We start from the raw sequence: 17,963 nt of genomic DNA, 5'->3' as shown, positions 1-17,963 counted from the left end.
CAGGGCCCCATCACACATAACAGATACTTGGGAAGACAAACACCATCATTCCAAACATACCTCCTTCTTCCTCCCCCCCCCCCCCCCCCCCCCACTTTCTATACTGAGCATGATGTCATATGGTCTGGAATATCCCTTTGGTCAGCTGGGAGCAGCTGTCCCAGCTGTGCCTCTTCCCAACCCCTCATGCACCCCCAGCCTCCTCACCAGCATGGCAGTATGAAAAGCAGAAAAGGCCTTGGCTCTGTGTAAGCACTACTCAGCAATAACAAAACCAATAAAAACATCTCTATATGTAATCACTGTGTTCAGCACAAATCCAAAACAGAGCTCCGTACTTCACTGTGATGAAAATTAACTCTACCTCAGGCAGAACCAGCACAGAGGCATATCAAATTAAGCCTATCAAGTCTATCACAACAAATCACTATCCTTTATTTCTGTGCATAAGAATCGGTTAAACACATGCTAAAATCTATCCATGTAGAGAGGGATTTGGCTGAGGTTTTCTCACGGTGTAAATCCTCTGGCACACTTACATTTACTATGCAAGGCCTGTAGCAGTTTTGATAATTCCATGTATCACAACAAGCATATACTTATGGAAATACTCTGTCACCTTGACAATTGTAAGTATAACTAATTTTATTGGCCTTTTGATTGGTAGTAAAGATTAGAGTTAGATAATTACCTCCTATTCTCAAGCCATCTGGACCTTTTGAATATTTCTGGTGGATTATACCTTGACCAATATCTTTTGGTTGCTGAGAATGTGAAGATGCTTACTTGCAAGGTGCTGAGGTAAATGATATTGAAAAGCATCTTCACTGCTGAGCTGCAATAGGTGATTTAAATATATGTTATTAATTACTAGTAATTACTATATCCCACAGCTTTTTATAAATAGTTATTAAGTATTTATCAATATATTAATAAGACATTTGTGTACTCATCATCATCATCATCATGGCTGGGCTTCGCGAATGAAGATTTGGGAAGGACTCTACCCATGTTTGTTGCAAGTGCGTTGGTGGCTAAAAAGGCCAATACGAGATAGGCATGTCCGGTTGCAAAAGGCACAGCAGAAAGACTCCTTAGGTGGTATATTCTGCAAGGCACGATTCTTTCTGTGTTGTCTTTTCTCCTCAAGGGTGATCCTGCATGCTTTCTCAAAAGTATCAGCAGTGTTAAAGATAGTGTGTCTCCAGACCTCCCGATTGGAGGCCAGAGTAGACCAGTTATGTTGATCAATATGGCCAAGGCTGAGATGTTGTTTCAGGGAGTCCTTGTATCTTCTCTTCGGGGCTCCTCTCATGCGGCAGCCAGTGGCAAGTTCACCATAAAGCAAGATCTTAGGGAGGCGGTGGTCCTTCATCCTTGAGACGTGCCCTGCCCAACGCAGCTCTGTTCACAGCAACATGGCCTCAATACTTGTGACTGCTGCTTGTTCTAGAACAGATGTATTGGTCACATAATCTGACCAGTGGATGTTTAGGATTGTACAGACAGCATTGATGGAAGCGTTCTAAGAGTTGCAGGTGGTGGCGGTAGATGACCCATGATTCGGAGCCATATAAGAGAGTAGACAGCATTATGGCTCTGTAAACACTGATCTTTGTACTTTTCTTCAAGTGTTTATTACGCCAAACTCTTATGAAGCTTTCCAAAAGCACTATATGCCTTAGCTAACCTGTTGTCTATCTCTCTGTCAATCTTACCCTCCGAGGAGATGAGGCTACCTAGGTAATTAAACTGCTGGACTGATTTGAGCTCTGATTGGCCAATGGTGATGTGGGGATGATGGAAGACTTCCTGAGGTGCAGGTTGATAGAGAACTTCTGTCTTCTTTAAGCTGACTTCCAGCCCAAAGAGCTCAGCAGCATCTGCAAAGCAGGATGTTAAATGCTGCAGAGCTGTTTCTGTGTGGGCAACAAGGGCGGCGTCATCAGCATAAAGCAGCTCCCGGACAAGATGGTTTAAGGTCTTAGTGTGGGCCTTCAGACGCCTTAGATTGAATAGGCTTCCATCAGTACGATATCGAATGTAGACACCGTCCTGATCCTCGAGGTCTGCTGTGGCCCTTTGGAGCATCATGCTGAAAAAGATTGTCAATAGGGTTGGTGCAAGAATGCAGCTTTGTTTCATGCCATTAGTTATTAGAAAGGGCTCGGAAAGTGCATTGTCATATCTGTCTTGGCTGTGCTGATCCTCATGGAGCGAGATGATCATTTTAAGGAACTTGAGGGGACAACCTAAGCATTCCAAAATCTGCCATAGACCTTTTCTGCTCACAGTATCAAAAGCCTTGGTGAGGTCAACAAAGGTTACATAGAGACCTTTGTTCTGTTCCCTACACTTCTCTTGCAGTTGTCTGAGGACAAATACCATGGCTGTGGTACTCCTGTTGGCTCTGAAATCACATTGGCTTTCAGGTAGAATTCCTTCTGCTATAGTGGGTATTAGTCTGTTCAAGAGTATTCTTGCCAGGATTTTGCCAGCAATGGAGAGCAGAGTAATACCACGATAGTTTGAACACTCTGATTTAATTCCTTTCTTCTTACACAAAGTGATGATGACCCGGAAGCTGCCGTGCATCCATGGCTGGCCCCCAGGCACGTCCGCGGCAGGAGAAAGGAGAGGGAGAGCCTTGCCGGTGGGTACTGCACCCTCGTGGGAGAAGAGAGGGGAGCTTTGGAGCACACAGAGGTTGTGTACTGTCAGCATGTAAAACTACCATCAGAAAGAAAAATATGGACTTAGTAGAATGAGATTACTTTATGAAATGCTTGATGAATAATTTTTTTATTGGGCAACTGAATGGCTTTTGTTTGTATTTTAAAACTTAATATAAGCCATTCACATGCTGCAAACAGATATGACAAAAAATGCTTTGATAAATACAGACAAATTAAGTGATATTTTAACATTTTCTGACAAAACTAATTTCTGCAGACTCTAACAGTTCTTTAGATCTCTGTTGAATTTGTGGAAGAATTTTATTTGTCATTCAAAATGGTTTGATATCGTATCAGTTCTGACAATTAATGTAGTTGTGCAGAACATGAGGCAATTTGCATTTATATATTTGGAGAAATAAAACATAAAAAACTACACAAGTATACCTAATTCCTCAAAAAGTGAACTGTTTAGCACTGATAAGGACTGGTGAGGAAAAGCAGCTCTCTGCAGGTCACTAGATCTGTTCAAGTTAGTGAATTGATATTATTAAAATAAGATGTCCAGGTTTATAAGGACCCAAACAAGAAGCATATAGCCTGTCTGTGATAGTGAATTTAGTCATGTGATTTAATTTTAAGAGTAATCCAATATAGTACACAAGATTAAAAGTGGGAATCCCTTATTACACAGCATATGCAACAGCCTTAACCCTCTAGACTTAATAGTTTTAACTGTCAGAAGGTCAGGAAAAGCTCCTATTGTTTCCTAAATGTGTCAAAACACGCTTCTGACCTGTAGAAGTCAAAGGCATCAGCCTGAAATCTCACCAGACAGCTATGACTTATGTTAAATGAAATCAAAGTAGTATTTTTATTAATTCACCAGAAGGAAATAAAATCCTCAGTGCAAACTTAATGTATCCCTTGGATCTGTGCATATTCTTTCTAAAAGCTTTGGCCAAAACTCAGAACTACAACAGAGCACCCAAAAGGCAATGCACTCTGCAGTGAACCTGTCATCCTACCTCAAGATGAAGTTCATCAGTGATACAAGGGAAGTGCTTGTACGCATTATAAACGATGAAGAAAAAGAGTTTCAGCTCACAAAACTTGGATCTTGTGTCCTGAATCAAAGCATGAGTTTCTTGCTTTCCAAGGAATAGCAGGGAGCAGGAAGGACCTCTTTTCCTGTTGTGGTTTTTTTTTTTTTTCCCTTCTAATTGGTTCAATATACTTCATCACACAGTCAGCCAAAGTAATTTAATCTCCACTGAACTGAAAATTAGGAGTTGCTGTATCAGATAGCTGTTGTAATACTGCTGGGGCATAATCCTGGAAATAACTATAGGCCATTTTGGCTACAGGAGGGTTTGTACTTCTCACAGGCATTTGAGAAAGAATTCTAGTACTGTAAAGAAAATCCTTAGCTATTGAACTTAAGCCATTCTATAGAGACATCCTGCAGAGACATTTCAGCTCAGATCCCTATAGCTGTGCAGATGACTAGGGATCCCTCTGCAGGCCTGTGCATGCCACATCTATCTTCAAAGGTGTTTCTTATCTGCATCCACATCTAACCCTGCAGGTGCTTAGTGTTCTGCCAATTACAATGTCAGTCAAAGGGCAACTCTACCCCGTGACTGAGAAGGCGCTTGGAGTATGTGCCTCACCAGCACCACCTTTGTATCCCTTGTTACCTGGCAGTATCCAGGTGTGGTATCTGTGAGAGTACAGTCATGCCTGGTGTAGGGGCACCAATGCTTGTCTGCTGCTTCATTCCAATTAAAACACACAGCTGATGGTACCATTCCCTAGGAAGAGGGCACAAAACATGGAGCCTGTCATTTTTGTGCCTAAAGACACTTAAGAATTTAAGCTGCAGAACCTCACATCCCTGGAAATGGGTGTCATTTGGGAAAAGCTGCTGCTGACTGTGCTCTTGATGAAGAAAAAAAATGATACCTTGGAGACAATTTTAGGCAAATGAGTAGAGGACAAAACTATAAAGTTTTCTCTTGCATGTAGAAAACTGGCTTTGCTTCCCAGGTTGAAATATCATATTCCCCAAAAGAAGCCAGGAAGGAGAATGATGTCTTCTGTAAGTTAGTCAGACATACAAAGTCTTTTCGTATGTAGTCTGACCAGTTCTTCCTGTCAAATGGTATTCCCTGCCTCCCAATTAATTGAAAGGCTGAAATTATTTATGACTCAGGAAGTATATTTTCTTTTATCTCTTTAACCCTTTTCAGCCTGAATGACAAGCAATTGGGCTAATTTACTAGGAGGGGTTCTTTATTTGCAGGTGGGCATAATGGCACTTGAATGCACTCATAAATAATTTACATTTTTTCTTGTATATTGAAAAAATGAGCACTTATTTAAGTGGTGGTATTGCTGAGGACTACAGAAATGGATTACCCAATCTTTTTTAGCCTGACTAAGCTGTGTCACTGTGCTGCTGAAGAGCCTAATAGCGATGGGGCTGTAATAGCAGTGGTGGGGAGCCTAATAGTAAGTGGAAGAAAAGATGGTATTCCTGCTCAGGAAGGATCTCTTTTCTGAGAACACTTTCTGAGATCACAGACTGGGTTGGATTAGGGACTCTGAAATGCAACAGTACAGAGCAGAAGGGAAAGGGGATATGGTGATGGAAGTCAGGGCACGTAGGCTGACAACCTGCTGTTTTATAGTAGCCGGAGCTTTCTCAAGGTGTGACTCAGTGCTTCCACCGAATAATCAAATAGTCTGAAAATCACCAAACAGAGAATAACTATGCCAGGAAGAACTGCCATCAGGACTCCAGAACAGCTGGAGTATACCAGCAGTGCCAGCAAACCACAGAAGACCTCAAAGCTGTGCAAGAATTGGAGGGGAAGGTGTCTTCAGTAGTGAGCGATATTATTCAGAAAAGGATCTCCTCTAAGAATTTACCTTTACCTAACATTATGCCTATTTATTTTGTCTCATATTAAGGTCAGTTAGTGATTTAATTACTCTTTTCATTAAGAGTAACTGAATGACAATGGTATTCACATTTACACAAAGAAGGTAGAGCAGATTTGTCGTCATGCTGCCATGTTTTTGGTCAGACTTCACCAGTGACCTTAGCCTTTCAAGGGTCTGCAAGGACTGGTGCTGGGACAGTGAAGTTAGGAAATTTAAAAGGCTTTTGCAGGCACCACATGTTCTGAATGGTCATGATGTTGTGAACAGATTCATTTATGCAGTTATGGTTAAACTCCTTGAGTCCAAGGGATCTCAAGAATTCAAAGGGAGAAGCTATTACTTCTGATCCTCTTAGTCTAGTCTGAGAACCTCGTTTCAGAATTTTTGTCTCAGTTACTGCACAGAAACTCAGTATGATGGATACTCGGGAGTAAAGCACCTCTCCTATCTTGAGTCTGCTGATCCACAAAGTTTAAGCACTTAAGCAAAGTTTAAGCATGCACAGACTTCCATAGAAGTTCTTTGCTTTAACTAGTTTCCACTGCTTCTGCTCAGATGGAAGCCGACAGCTTTTTTTTTTTTCTGTCTGATGGGCAAAGAATGACTTTGTCACATTAACTGTTTCATTCGCTGTCATAGCTTGACAGCTATGCTGTATTAACAAAAAAATAAAATAAAAATGGTATTTTTCTGCATAATATTTTCTAGATGGAGAAATGTGATGCAGTTGAAATTTCAGCCCTATTTCCTGCCCTTGTCAGCTAGTTGTTGAGGAGATGAAGATGGAAATGTAGAAAAATGTGAAAGTCCTACTGTAAAACCCTTTTATACTGCAGGTCGTGATTGAAAAATGTCAGTGTATATGTTCCAAGAGAGGCTTATGTGGCTTGTCTGCCTCAACTGCTTTTATGAAAGAAAATCACCTATTATTTGTGCTGCTGCTGCCTTTGTCTCCTCTCATGAGAAGGGAAAAAAAAGCGTTACCTGAATAAGTGTTTTAGAATATTTTCCAGGGCATTAAGTCCAAGAATTAAGATGCAGATTCCCATAGGAGCAGTTTTCATAACTCAGAGTCCTGTAATTTTATATGGATTGGAATCGAGATGAACTCGTATCAGATGTATGCACACAGATCTCAGTGCACTTGGAGTGCAAGTCAGTACATACATTTAAACTTAGTAGGAAAGTACAGGATTGGTAGGATCTTTTGCAAGCGGTCACATGGGCTGGAGAAGACTGTGTTGAGAAAGAGTAATGCCAGAATTGCAAGAGACAAAAGTCTTGTATGCCCCTACGGACTTGGATAGCTATGAAGAGGTTTAGCATTCATAATCTGTGTATAAGGATATGCCAACCTTCTCCTTGAGGAAGGAGTGCAGTGCAGCACAGTGCTTTTAACAAAGCTTTTAGCAGAGTGTAAAAGTACATCTTTTAGATGTGTTTTTGTGATGACTACTCAACTTTGAAAGATTTCATTCCATGGTTTCAGCAAGGATTACAGTAAATGCTCAATTTAGGTAGTCACAATCTAATTAAACAAATTCAGTCTAAATCCCTGCTGGACCAGTAAAGATTTGTCTGTCAAATACCTCTAAGCATTTTCATTTTATATAGCAACAGTTAATTGGATATGCAACTGTCAATTTAAATGCTTTAAATGAGGCTGATGAGATTAGTAATTGAATGCTTAGATTAGTGATTTACAGCTGACTTTGCTGCCCTGTTCCTTGCTCACAGGTATGTTCATGATAGCTCTCTATCCTTATCAGGTGGATGACAGAGTGGTCTATGACTGCCATATAGTTATGATGGTATGAAATACAGTTATGATACAGGTTTGATGTAACCAGTGCATTCTGACACATAGAACTATTTTTAATACTATGGGGAGCAAGGGATTATGATCAAAGTGTTAAAAGCAAAAAGTCTAAAAGTAGCCACCTAATCTTCACAGTTAGGACTTGGAACTGGAAGTCTCTGTCATTTTCCAATTAAATGCATAAATCTCTTTTATGGTTTGAGTTGGAAAGCAAACCTCAGTGTGGTGGGTGGTGAAATTATACCCAAAGCTGTGAGTTGAGGCTGACAAAGGGATTTCTATGAGAGGTGGCAGGACTGCAAAGGGCGTGGAAGAGATGAAGTGTGTACACTGTCAAAGTGTCTGCTACTGGAGAAAGAGACCAGACTGCAAAGTTTAGTCAGGTAGAGGGATCTCATTGGTGATGCTTGCATCACTCATCTTGTTGGGAACTGAAGAGAAGCATGAAAGTTTTAAGCCTCTGGTAGGGACGTGGTTATTCTGTTCTCTGTGTAACATTTTAGATCCCACTTCAGTGCTTTAAAAGACCAAAAATACAGTATGCTCCTTGGGGTGTCACAGGTTTCAGGGCCAGCTAACCTGTACCAGGAATTTCTTCGTTCTCAGAGCAACCTAGGGTCAGATGACTTTAATGCTCATTTGCCTTTTAAGTTGCAAATTCTAGGATGCTCCTGTTGGTATAAAAAGGAATTTTGCTGTTTCTGGCCAGCTGAGCTCTGTAGTGCTTGAAGAAGAAAGCTGTAAGGAAAACTTTCTGAGGCACTGAGATATAAACATAAATTACAGAGCTCTGCTACGAATTTGTCATTTTTTGCCTTATAGGCCTCCAAAACTACCTTTAATGACAGAGAGGCCCTTATATACCACACACTGAAAATTTAGGTTCTTGCTAATTAAGTTCCCTCCAGAATTAAAATGAATCAGTGCATATTTAGAGTCTGTGTTGAGCACACTATAATAATACTTATTTCAGTATATTAAATTAGAACATGTTTCTGTTCTTCTAAAGGTTCTATCTTGGGAAACATTATCTGAAATAGCTAACAACATTAGATGTTATAATTACTTATATTTATGATATAGTTATAAACAATTATAAAGTAAATTATTGCAATTATTTAAAATAATTTCAAAATAATGATTGTAATAATAATTTTGTAGCTATTTATATTTATTAGATATCATACTATGTATTAATTTACCAGAAAAAAAACAAACAGGAAAATCGAAGTTATACTCTGCATATTTTAGCTCATAGAATATGCCAAGTTAATCTGAAATGTGGGAATGGATTTATGACCTTTCCTCATTATCTCAAGATTTAAGGTTAGGTTTCCAGGCAGAGCTTCAGCTGCAAGCAGTTTGGTATTCAGAAATCATTGCATTCATCAGCTTCTCTCTCCCTCATGATCTGCTCTTGTATGTGAACTTCATTTAGTGCAGGAACTCCTTTTTTATTTTTTTTTATTCCCTCCTGTAATTAGTTCCTATTAAAAAGTCCAACTCATCCTTGTCTAACCTCCATTAGACTATCTTTTTCTTTCTTTCGTTCCTAATGCAGAGGCACTAATCTCTTTGACCTGTCAAAACCCTTCCAGCATTTATTGTTCATATTAATTTTTTTTAATACATACTCAGTATTCAGACCAATGATGCTATATTTGATCATATTCTGGAACAATGAGAAAAGCCAGGGAAAGGAAATGTAGAATCTTTTTTTGGTCTCGGGATGACATTTCTTCCTTCAGAATACTCTTGCAATTAGTTTTCTTTCTAGACACCAGGCTTTCCTCCTTTCTGCTCTTATTTATACAAAGCAATACAGCTATTTCAATAATCATCTGATAAAGTGATAGTTCTAGGAATGTATAGTAAGAGGAAAATTAGGGTAGCCTTTCAGAACTAAGACCAAGAGGGGAGATGCCCTTTTTCATCTCCCAGCCCAGCAGACCTTATCTTCAACCTTAGTTTTGATTAGTGATTCAGAAAATCTTGGTTGATTCACTGGCACATATTTAGTTGATTTAATCTGAATTGTTAATTACTGAAAATGTGAGAACACTTTAGTGTTAAAGAGTGCCTGAATGATGGCATAACTGAAAGTCATAAAATAAGAAATTCCACATCAACAGAAGAAATTAGATCTTATTCTAATTTCACATCTTTTAAATTACAAGAAAGCGTCTGACTGGAGATATTTTCAATTATAATGGAAGGAATGAGGACTATTCAGCTTTACTATTTTATTCAGAGAACCAAAGTCACATCCCCCTTTGCCACCTGCCTGTTCAACCTTGGAACAGACATAACTCCTCCACTTTGGTTGCCCTTACTCCTGTTTTGGGTTGCATGCATATATCCCAGTTAGATGTTTGTAACAAGTACTTTCCTTTTTGCTATATAAAGTCGCAGAATCACAGAATCAATTAGGTTGGAGAAGACCTCTAAGATTCAGTTCAGCCTACGACTGGACACCACCACGTCAGCTAGACCATGACACTAAGTGCCATGTCCAGTCTTTCCTTAAACACCTCCAGAGATGGTGACTCCACCACCATCCTGGGCAGTCCATTCCAATGTCTAATCACCCTGTCTGTGAAGAAATTCTTCCTAATGTCCAACCTAAACTTCCCCTGGTGCAGCTTAACACTTTGTCCTCTCGTCCTGTCATTAGTTGCCTAGGGGAAGAGGCCAACCCCCACCTGGTTACAAACTCCTTTCAGGTAGTTCTAGAGAGCAAAAAGGTCCCCCTGAGCCTCCTCCTCTCCAGGCCAAAAAAACCCAGCTCCCTCAGCCGCTTATCACAAGACTTGTGCTCCAGTCTCTTCACCAGCTTTGTTGCCCTTCTCCAGACTTGCTCAAGTATCTCAACGTCCTTCCTGAATTGAGGGGCCCAGAACTGGACACAGCACTTGAGGTGTGGCCTCACCAGTGCTGAGTACAGGGGGATAATCACTTCCCCAGTCCTGCTGGACATGCTATTTCTGAGTCAAGCCATGGTGCCATTGGCTTTCTTGGCCACCTGGGCACACTGCTGGCTCATGTTCAGCCGCTGTCAACCAGTACCTCCAGGTCCTTTTTCTGCTGGGTAGCCTTCCAGCCACTCTTCCCCCAGCCTGTAGCGCTGCATGGGGTTATTGTGGCCAAAGTGCAGGACTTGGCACTTGGCCTTGTTGACCCTCATACTGTTGGTCTCGTCCCTTCTATCCAGTCTGTCCACATCCCTCCAGAGCTTTCCTGCCTTCCAGCAGATCAACACTCCCACTCAACATGGTGTTGTCCATGAATTAGCTAACAGTAGACTCAATGCCCTCATCAATAAAGATATTAATCAGGACTGGCGGACAGTACTTGTGAGTGGACACCAACTGGATGCAGCACCATTCACCACCACTCTCTGGGCCCAGCTATCCAGTCAGTTCTTAATCCAGCAAGGAGTGCACCTGTCCAAGCCATGGGCTGCCAGCTTCTCTAAGAGTATGCCATGGAAGATGGTGTCAAAGGTGTCAAGTTGAAATAAATTCAAAGGTTTTAATAGATCAAAACACTTCATTCTTCAATACACATACTAGGTCTCTAGAATTTTGAAAGTTTTATTCCTTGTTAGATTATCAAGATTTTGTTAACTGTGAAGGATGAGTAACAATAACTGGCTAACCCTTTGCACCATCACGTACACAAACGCTTGGTTTAGTTTGAATGCTGGCGAGGGCATCTCTTTGGCTAAATTAGAGGTAAGCAAGTTTTTAGGGAAAAGAAGTGAACAAATTTGGAAGTGAAAGATTGAGGATGTAATTTTAGTTCTATATTGTATGTTTGAAGCAAATGTGTTGGTGATGCCTACATCCCATGCATGGGTTTGTGCTCCAGGGCAGGCTCAGTGTGCACAGCCCAAGGTTCTTGTGGATGAAATCACTCAGGTGATGTGTTTCAGAAGCCTGACTGATGTTCTCCAGCCACTACAGGCAGGTGCAATGAAGAATAGAATGGGAAGAAGACTTTTCCTGTGGCATCCTGAAGAACTCTATAGGAAGGTGATAGGGAACACAACTGATTCCTGAAAACACCATGGATCTTCTACAGGCACCTGTAGAAGGTGCCCTCTTTTTTATTGCAGGAAAAAGAATGCCTTACAGCTTACCAAGTCTTCACTGGGGTTTTGGCCACTTCAGCCCATCTATATTACTCTCTAAGGGCTGGGCCTAAAATCATCACAACTAATTGTATGTGATGAACCTTTTAAGTGCATATTGAAAGACATTTTAATTTTTAAAAGTCTTGAGTACCTAGATGATCCTGCTGACCTGAAATTAAAGGAGTCAGACTATTAATTTGCCCTTTATGTAAATAGGTACTACTGTGTAAACTGAAATACAGATACTGAATGCAAAGTCATAGATGGTTTTAGGCAGTGCCAGTGGTCAAGGCAATTTTCGTGATGTTAATTTAGGTGAGAAGTAACCAGTAACTACTAGTAGTAGGTGAGGGAAAAGTGCTCACAAACTAGGTTCTAGAGGGGACAATCAGAATTCTGGAACGAAGTGTACACCAGATGAGATCTGGCCTTTGATATAAGTGCCATCTGTGTAAATGCCAAAGGACCTACAGTATTAGTGTTGGGTTTTTCTGTTTGTTCTCAGATTTACCTATACTGCCTTTGCTTGAAACGGAAAACACTGACCAGCAGTTTCTTATATTTCAGTAGTGTCAAAGTGACTTATAGCAGCTGACGAATCAAACACAAAGCTGTGCCATGGCAAACCATTCATCAGGTGCCCTGCAAAATTAGGATTCTGAAGGGTTTTTTATGCAGTTTTGGGTCATGTTTATTTCGCACAAACCATCTTACCACTTTTAAATTAGTGTTTATTACTTTAAGGCCAAGTGTACAATCCTATATTGGATGTATAAAAAAGGTGTAACTAATCAAACACGTCATTGTGTTGGGCACTGGAGAAATGTTTTTAGTGCTTAAAGTCAAACATGCTTGTGATTTGCTTTTTTTTTCATGTGAACTGGCTGAATGCTATGAACTATAAATTTAGGCTTTAAATATTTATTCTATTAACTGATTAAAATATAAGCAGCTAGAGCAAATACAGTTATATTTGCTTTAGAGTTGTTTATTTTTCTAGCATCTTAAGAAATTAAGAAAACTAAAGACAAAAATGTGTTTCAGCTGTTGTGTGTGCAGTAAAAACTCTGTAGTTACAGAAAAAAGGTTGGCATTGCTCTGATTGCTTAAAGAAAAACTGAGATGATATTTGATTAAATGACTGAGAGAAGAATAAATAACATTTCATAACTTTTGCAGTTAGGATGAAGAATTTATTGTATATACAGTTAAGCAGCTCTACTGTAGGTGTACTTCCTCTTTAAAGAAAATGAATACAGTATTCAAAATAGTTCTAGCATGGAAACTACAATACAGACTGGAACTTGACTAATCCAGAAATTAGTTATTTGTCTTGAAAGAACACAGAACCTGAAACAACAAATTGCAGGTTGCATCATTAACCTAGGACAGTAAAAAACTGTACAGTACAAGCAACACGTTACAATAAGTTATGACCAATAAGGCAGTCTTTCTCATTTAGGACAAAAGGGATGAAGGGAAAGGTATTAAAATCTCATAAATCCACCATATCTCTTTTCCATCTCCGGGACTTCTTTGGAATAAGTTTCCCTATCTTCTTCTGAAGGGAGAATGGAGTCGGCGAAGCGCTTAAGAAACCCACCATATCGTTTCTGGTAATCCAGCCACCATTCTGGCCTGCCCACTCTTCTCATGAAACCGCCATATCTCTTTTGCAGCTCTTTGGCTTCGTCTTCCAATTCAGGGCTGCGCTTAATGCTTCTCATGAAGCCTCCATACCTTTTGCTGACATCCCCGTCGTTTTCATTTATGTCTCGATAATGTGCTGCTTCAGGGTTATCCTCTGTTCCTAGAAGCTCCTTCAGCAGATCAGAGGAGTTAGCAAGGGCATCATCATCTGAGTCTTTCTTCATAAACCCTCCATACCTCTTAGCCAGGATTTCTCCTCCGTTAGCTTCATCCTCTGGTTCTGCCCGATAGAGCTCATCCATTTTCTTCATGAACCCCCCATATCTTTTCATGAAGCCTCCGTATTTCTTCGCAAGCAAATGGTTTTCATCCAGCTCTTTCTTGTCTCCTGGAGCAATGTTGCCATCCTCAGAAAGATCCAGTTTTGCCAGCTGCAGGAGCTCCTTGCAGGTCTCCCAGGCTTTGGCAGAAGGCAGTTTTCCTTCACATTCTAGTGTACATGCCTGAAAAATTGATGCAGTTTACTGAGAATGATCTGATAGTAAGAATCACCTCACTGCCACCTTATCTTAGGTTTACTTGATCATAAAAGCCATGAGCGAGCCTCTCTTTGTGAGTGGCTTGGAAGGACTGTTCTTTGTGAACAGCTGATTTGGTACCTGTCTGTTCTGAAGTTCTTCATATCCCTCCCTGAAGGATGTGGTAATCTCTACTCTGAGAGATAGAATACTAGATAAGGTGGATTGTGGGTCCTGTATGTCAAGGCTGTCCCTAAGTTTCTGTTTCAAAGGAAGCCATATGTATAGTTCCTGTATTTCCCTTACACTCATGTGAGTTATGAATTTTTCTTTTAAATTTACTATTGGGAAGCTACAAACCAATTGTGATTTGCTTTATAACGCAAGTTAGAAGTGTATTCAATCTTCATAATTAAAAATAACATTCAGAAATTTTAGAAAAGAAGTTGCACAGCATGGTCATTGCAAAGAAGCCAGCTATACTGTACTGTTCAGTATCTTCAATACACTGCATAGCTTTAAAGGTTGTATTTCTGTGTGTTGTCATTAGTTTCTTCTCATGGAACAGACCTTTCAAACATGTACTAATAGAAATGTAGAAATACAGGCTCTTTTGGGCAGGATCAAAGCTCTTGTTTTGCTAGTTGGAAAGTAGTGACCATCGAAAAGAAGGAAAAAATCCTAAGCTGTGTTGTTTCTGACTGTAGTGAAAAATGTTCAGACTACAATATAAAAAATTTTTTCAGTACCTGCATGCATATCTCATAACCTGTCCTGTGAAGATAATGACATACATATTGTATATTGTGTCAGGGGAATTTACTTCTTGTGGAGTAATATTCTTCAGTTGCAAAAAAAGGTGAAACTAGTGGTTTTTTGCTCTTGTCCATGGTTTTCATACCACAACAAGTAAAGAAAAAAAATCATTAATATTTTCAATAAGAGAAACACTTATTCCAGCTATAGATGATGTTTTCTAAGGATCTCAACATGCTTTAAAATGTGGAATTAAACCCCAGCACAGTTCTTTCTAATAGCTCATTGTCCATCTCTGGCCTTACCTGTCTCTTGAGTCTCACTTAAATATGATTTTTTTGTATGATCCCAAGAAAATCAAAGGGATGTATTTTGCAACACAATAATTTAACTGGCATTACATGCTTATTGCTATATATTATAGTCATGCTGTAAAGAAAATAAAATCTCAGCTTCAGTCTGATTTTGGAATTGCTCTAAATCAAAGCAAGAATAGGTCTTTCACCTTCTCAATTAGTTTTAATAACCTCCTGTTACCAGATGAACACACTCTATCTCACAGGTATGAATGACCAGGCACAGAGTGAAAAAACCTTGTATCTTAAACAGATACAATGTGATAAAACTGCTTATCACGTTACTACGTGCTAGCATCTAGAAACATTAGTTTCTAAAAATTGTTCATACATGTTTAACAAATACAAGATATGCTACATTGATTCTTTACCCATTTAGCTAATAATTGTTGTTACTGAATGGCACTTTGATTCTTTCTTGAATGATTACTGAAGGTGTGCAAGAGAGACTTTCATTACAGACATCCAGAACATATTCTCCAGAAAGCACATATCCTTCCCTCCCAAAGGGCTAACTACCACTTCCCCCTCCAGTTGACATTAAAGGTAAAATTTGATTGAAGTCTAATGTAAGCAAAAAAAAGCATAGGAACTATTTTGCCAGCCACTCAAAGAATATTGCCCTTATGAACCTGCTGCAGTTAAGTTCTTGAGGATTTCGAGTAAACTGAAGTACTCAGTGGTTCCCAGTTCTGTTTAGACTAGAATCCTTCCTTTTGCATGCTCCCAAATAACCAGTGACATGACAGGAACAAAACTTTTCTGATCATTTAGATGTGCCAAGAGTGCGATGCCTCAATGTGCATGTATTTGAGATCAGAACCGCAGATGCCACTGGCAAAGTACTCCGTAGCCAGAGTGCCCACCTTCTTCAGGGAGGGTGAAGGACCCCAGAATTTCACTGACCCCAATCCTTAAATTACAAGTTGAGTTGCCTCTGTGACTATACTTTGAAATAATTTTAACACCATAAAAATAAACTCCCCTTGCATTCTGGAGTTAGCAAGATTTGTCTTAGAAGCCACTATCAAAGGGATCTTTCACAGGCATGTTCCTAAGGCTGTGCAGCACCTTGCAGAGAAGAGGATCAGCGGGAGTTACTGCTACTCAAATTAGGCTTTAACCGCACTTTTTTTTTGTTTTGTTTTGTTTCGTTTTTTTTTCTTCTGAGATTTTAGGCAGGTCCGCTGCTTTTCAGCTGGACGGCCATCCTGCCGGGAGAGCTCTCATCTCATCGTGGAGCCCTCATCCGAGGGTCGGAGGATCGGGACCCCCACTCCCGTCCCTCATGGCTTCCCCTCTCCCTCTCCTGCAGAAATGCCCTCCATTCGGATTCTCTTTCCTCCTAACGTTTTCACTCGGCTTTTTCCTTGCTCCCCGTGGGGCTGCTCGGCGCCTGGCGTCTTTCGTTCCCATCCCCGAAAGCCGCTGCTCGCTGTCGGGCAGCGGGAGGGACGGGCGGGCCGGGGAGGGTCTCCTCGGGGCGCGCTGTGTCTGTGTCGGCGCCCTCCCGCCCCCGCCTCGGCCTCTCCCCAGCGCCCCGAAGCTCGTTCCTGTCTCCCTCCCCCCTTCAGAAAAAGGTCTTCCAAGCGACCCAGGCCACTTCCCTCACTATTTATTTTTATCTCTCTGCTTTGTCCCCCCTCCCCTTTTCCTCCCTCGCAAAGTTAAGGGCGAAGCGGGGACCAGTCCCTGCCGAGGGGTGGCCGGGGCGCTGCAGCAGCCGGGCGGCCCCGCTCCCGCTTACCAAGGGGTGGATGCCAGAGCGCGGTCCCAGGCGGTAGGCGCAGGCGGCGCAGTCGCGGCCGCAGTCGGCCCTCGCCCTCGGAAGCAGGCAGGTGCTGAGGGCCAGCAGCGAGCAGCCGAGTCTCAGGAGCAACGCCATGGGGCTGCAAGAAGGAGAGATAAGCCGGCAGCCGCCTCCCCCCCGCCCCCACCCCCGGCACTGCCTCCCGCAGCCTCGGAGTAGAAGAAGGCGGCACGAAAGAGTTCAAACCAACTCCGGTAACTCACACGCTTTGTGGAGCCGGGGTGGTTGCGCTTGCGAGGTAAGCGGGAGCTTAAGGAAAGCAGACGCTTGACAACTGCAAGGCAACGGACCTGCGTTCGGAGCAGGAGAGGACCGGAAAGATGAAGCGCCCAGAAGCTCCCGTCCGGTAAAAGTGTTCGTCCCCAAACATTTTGTCCCTTCCTACCCGCAAAGCCGGCGTCACAGGGGGAGAAGAGACGCACCGCGGAGCGGCACGGACGGGACCCCAGCCCCTCCTGGGAAAGGTTTCCCACCAGGGACGCCCCGACGACGGGCACCAGCCCTGGCAGAGCCGCCCGGCCCTCCCTCGGCCCCCACCGCGAGCCGAGCAGTTCGCTCACACACAGGCTTCCCTCGGGGCTCCCGGGAGTTGCTGGAGGAAGAAGCTGAGCCTTGCTGAAGCGTCCGCGTCGGAGCCGCTATTATTTGTAGCGAGGCCGAGCAGCCTCTGGAGGAACCCCGGGGGAGGCAGGCACAGCCGGGGGGCGCCGAGCCGAGCGCCCGCTGCCGGGGCCGGGCGCGCCGCTGTCGAGCGGAGCGGAGCGGAGCAGAGCAGGTACGGGCGGAGGCGGCGGCACTTTATAATTCGTGACCGCGGGCAGAGAGCGGCCTCCCCCAATCGCCGTCGGGCTCCCGCTGACGCAGCGACTACGACATCCCCCCCGGCACTGCCGCCCCTCCAGCAGTGACTCCAGCGGGGCTCGAGGGGTCTCTGTGTGTGTGTGTGTGTGTGTGTGTGTGTGTGTGTGTGTGTGTGTGTGTGTGTGTGTGTGTGTGTGTGTGTGTGTGTGTGTGTGTGTGTGTGGCCCTCCCGTCGGGGGGAAGCGGGGGACCAGCACCGGGAAAGTTATCGGGGGAAGTTTTCACTGGGGGCGGGCGGGGAATGAGACATCGGGTGAGTCATGCGGGGGGTGGGAGTGAGGGACGGGGAAAGGCACCCCGGGGCTCATGGTAACCCCCCTCTCCGAGGCGGCGGACGCAGGTTCCCGGCAGAGCCTTGCAAAGCGCCGTGGAGCGGGATTGGCCTTTTGTTTGTTTGTTTTGGTTTTGTTGTTGTTTTTCTCTCCTTTCTTATT

At 42.6% G+C, this 17,963-nt stretch overlaps 1 protein-coding gene across 5 annotated transcripts; it reads right to left on the bottom strand.

Annotated features, from left to right (window-relative positions):
- Nucleotides 1-12,749: 12,749 nt before the first annotated feature.
- On the bottom strand, nt 12,750-17,421 carry PENK (proenkephalin). Of its 5 annotated transcripts, none has more exons than XM_064652647.1 (3): nt 17,233-17,421; nt 16,606-16,747; nt 12,750-13,731 (listed from the first exon to the last, which is right to left on the bottom strand). In XM_064652647.1, the coding sequence occupies exons 2-3, from the start codon at nt 16,741-16,743 to the stop codon at nt 13,066-13,068; spliced, it is 804 nt and encodes a 267-aa protein (XP_064508717.1). In that variant the 5' UTR covers nt 16,744-16,747; nt 17,233-17,421; the 3' UTR covers nt 12,750-13,065. The 5 variants fall into 5 exon arrangements, with proteins under 5 accessions (XP_064508717.1, XP_064508707.1, XP_064508733.1 ...); XM_064652637.1 differs by having other exon boundaries at nt 17,229-17,420; XM_064652663.1 differs by lacking the exon at nt 17,233-17,421 and adding an exon at nt 17,091-17,188.
- Between the last annotated feature and the right edge of the window lie 542 nt (nt 17,422-17,963).

This window comes from Pseudopipra pipra, chromosome 1, assembly GCF_036250125.1.
Source record: "Pseudopipra pipra isolate bDixPip1 chromosome 1, bDixPip1.hap1, whole genome shotgun sequence".
NCBI classification, from domain to species: Eukaryota; Metazoa; Chordata; class Aves; order Passeriformes; family Pipridae; genus Pseudopipra; species Pseudopipra pipra.
Note: the sequence above shows the minus strand (reverse complement) of the source record. Positions and strands in the feature narration are given on the sequence as shown.

Bases quoted from the DNA above. Each gene is read 5' to 3' on its own strand.
- PENK (XM_064652647.1), bottom strand. From the start codon at position 16,743: ATGGCGTTGCTCCTGAGACTCGGCTGCTCGCTGCTGGCCCTCAGCACC. The intron at 13,732-16,605 runs GTAAGCGGGAGC...TCAATTTTTCAG, and splicing joins GCTCTGGCATCCACCCCTTG to GCATGTACACTAGAATGTGA.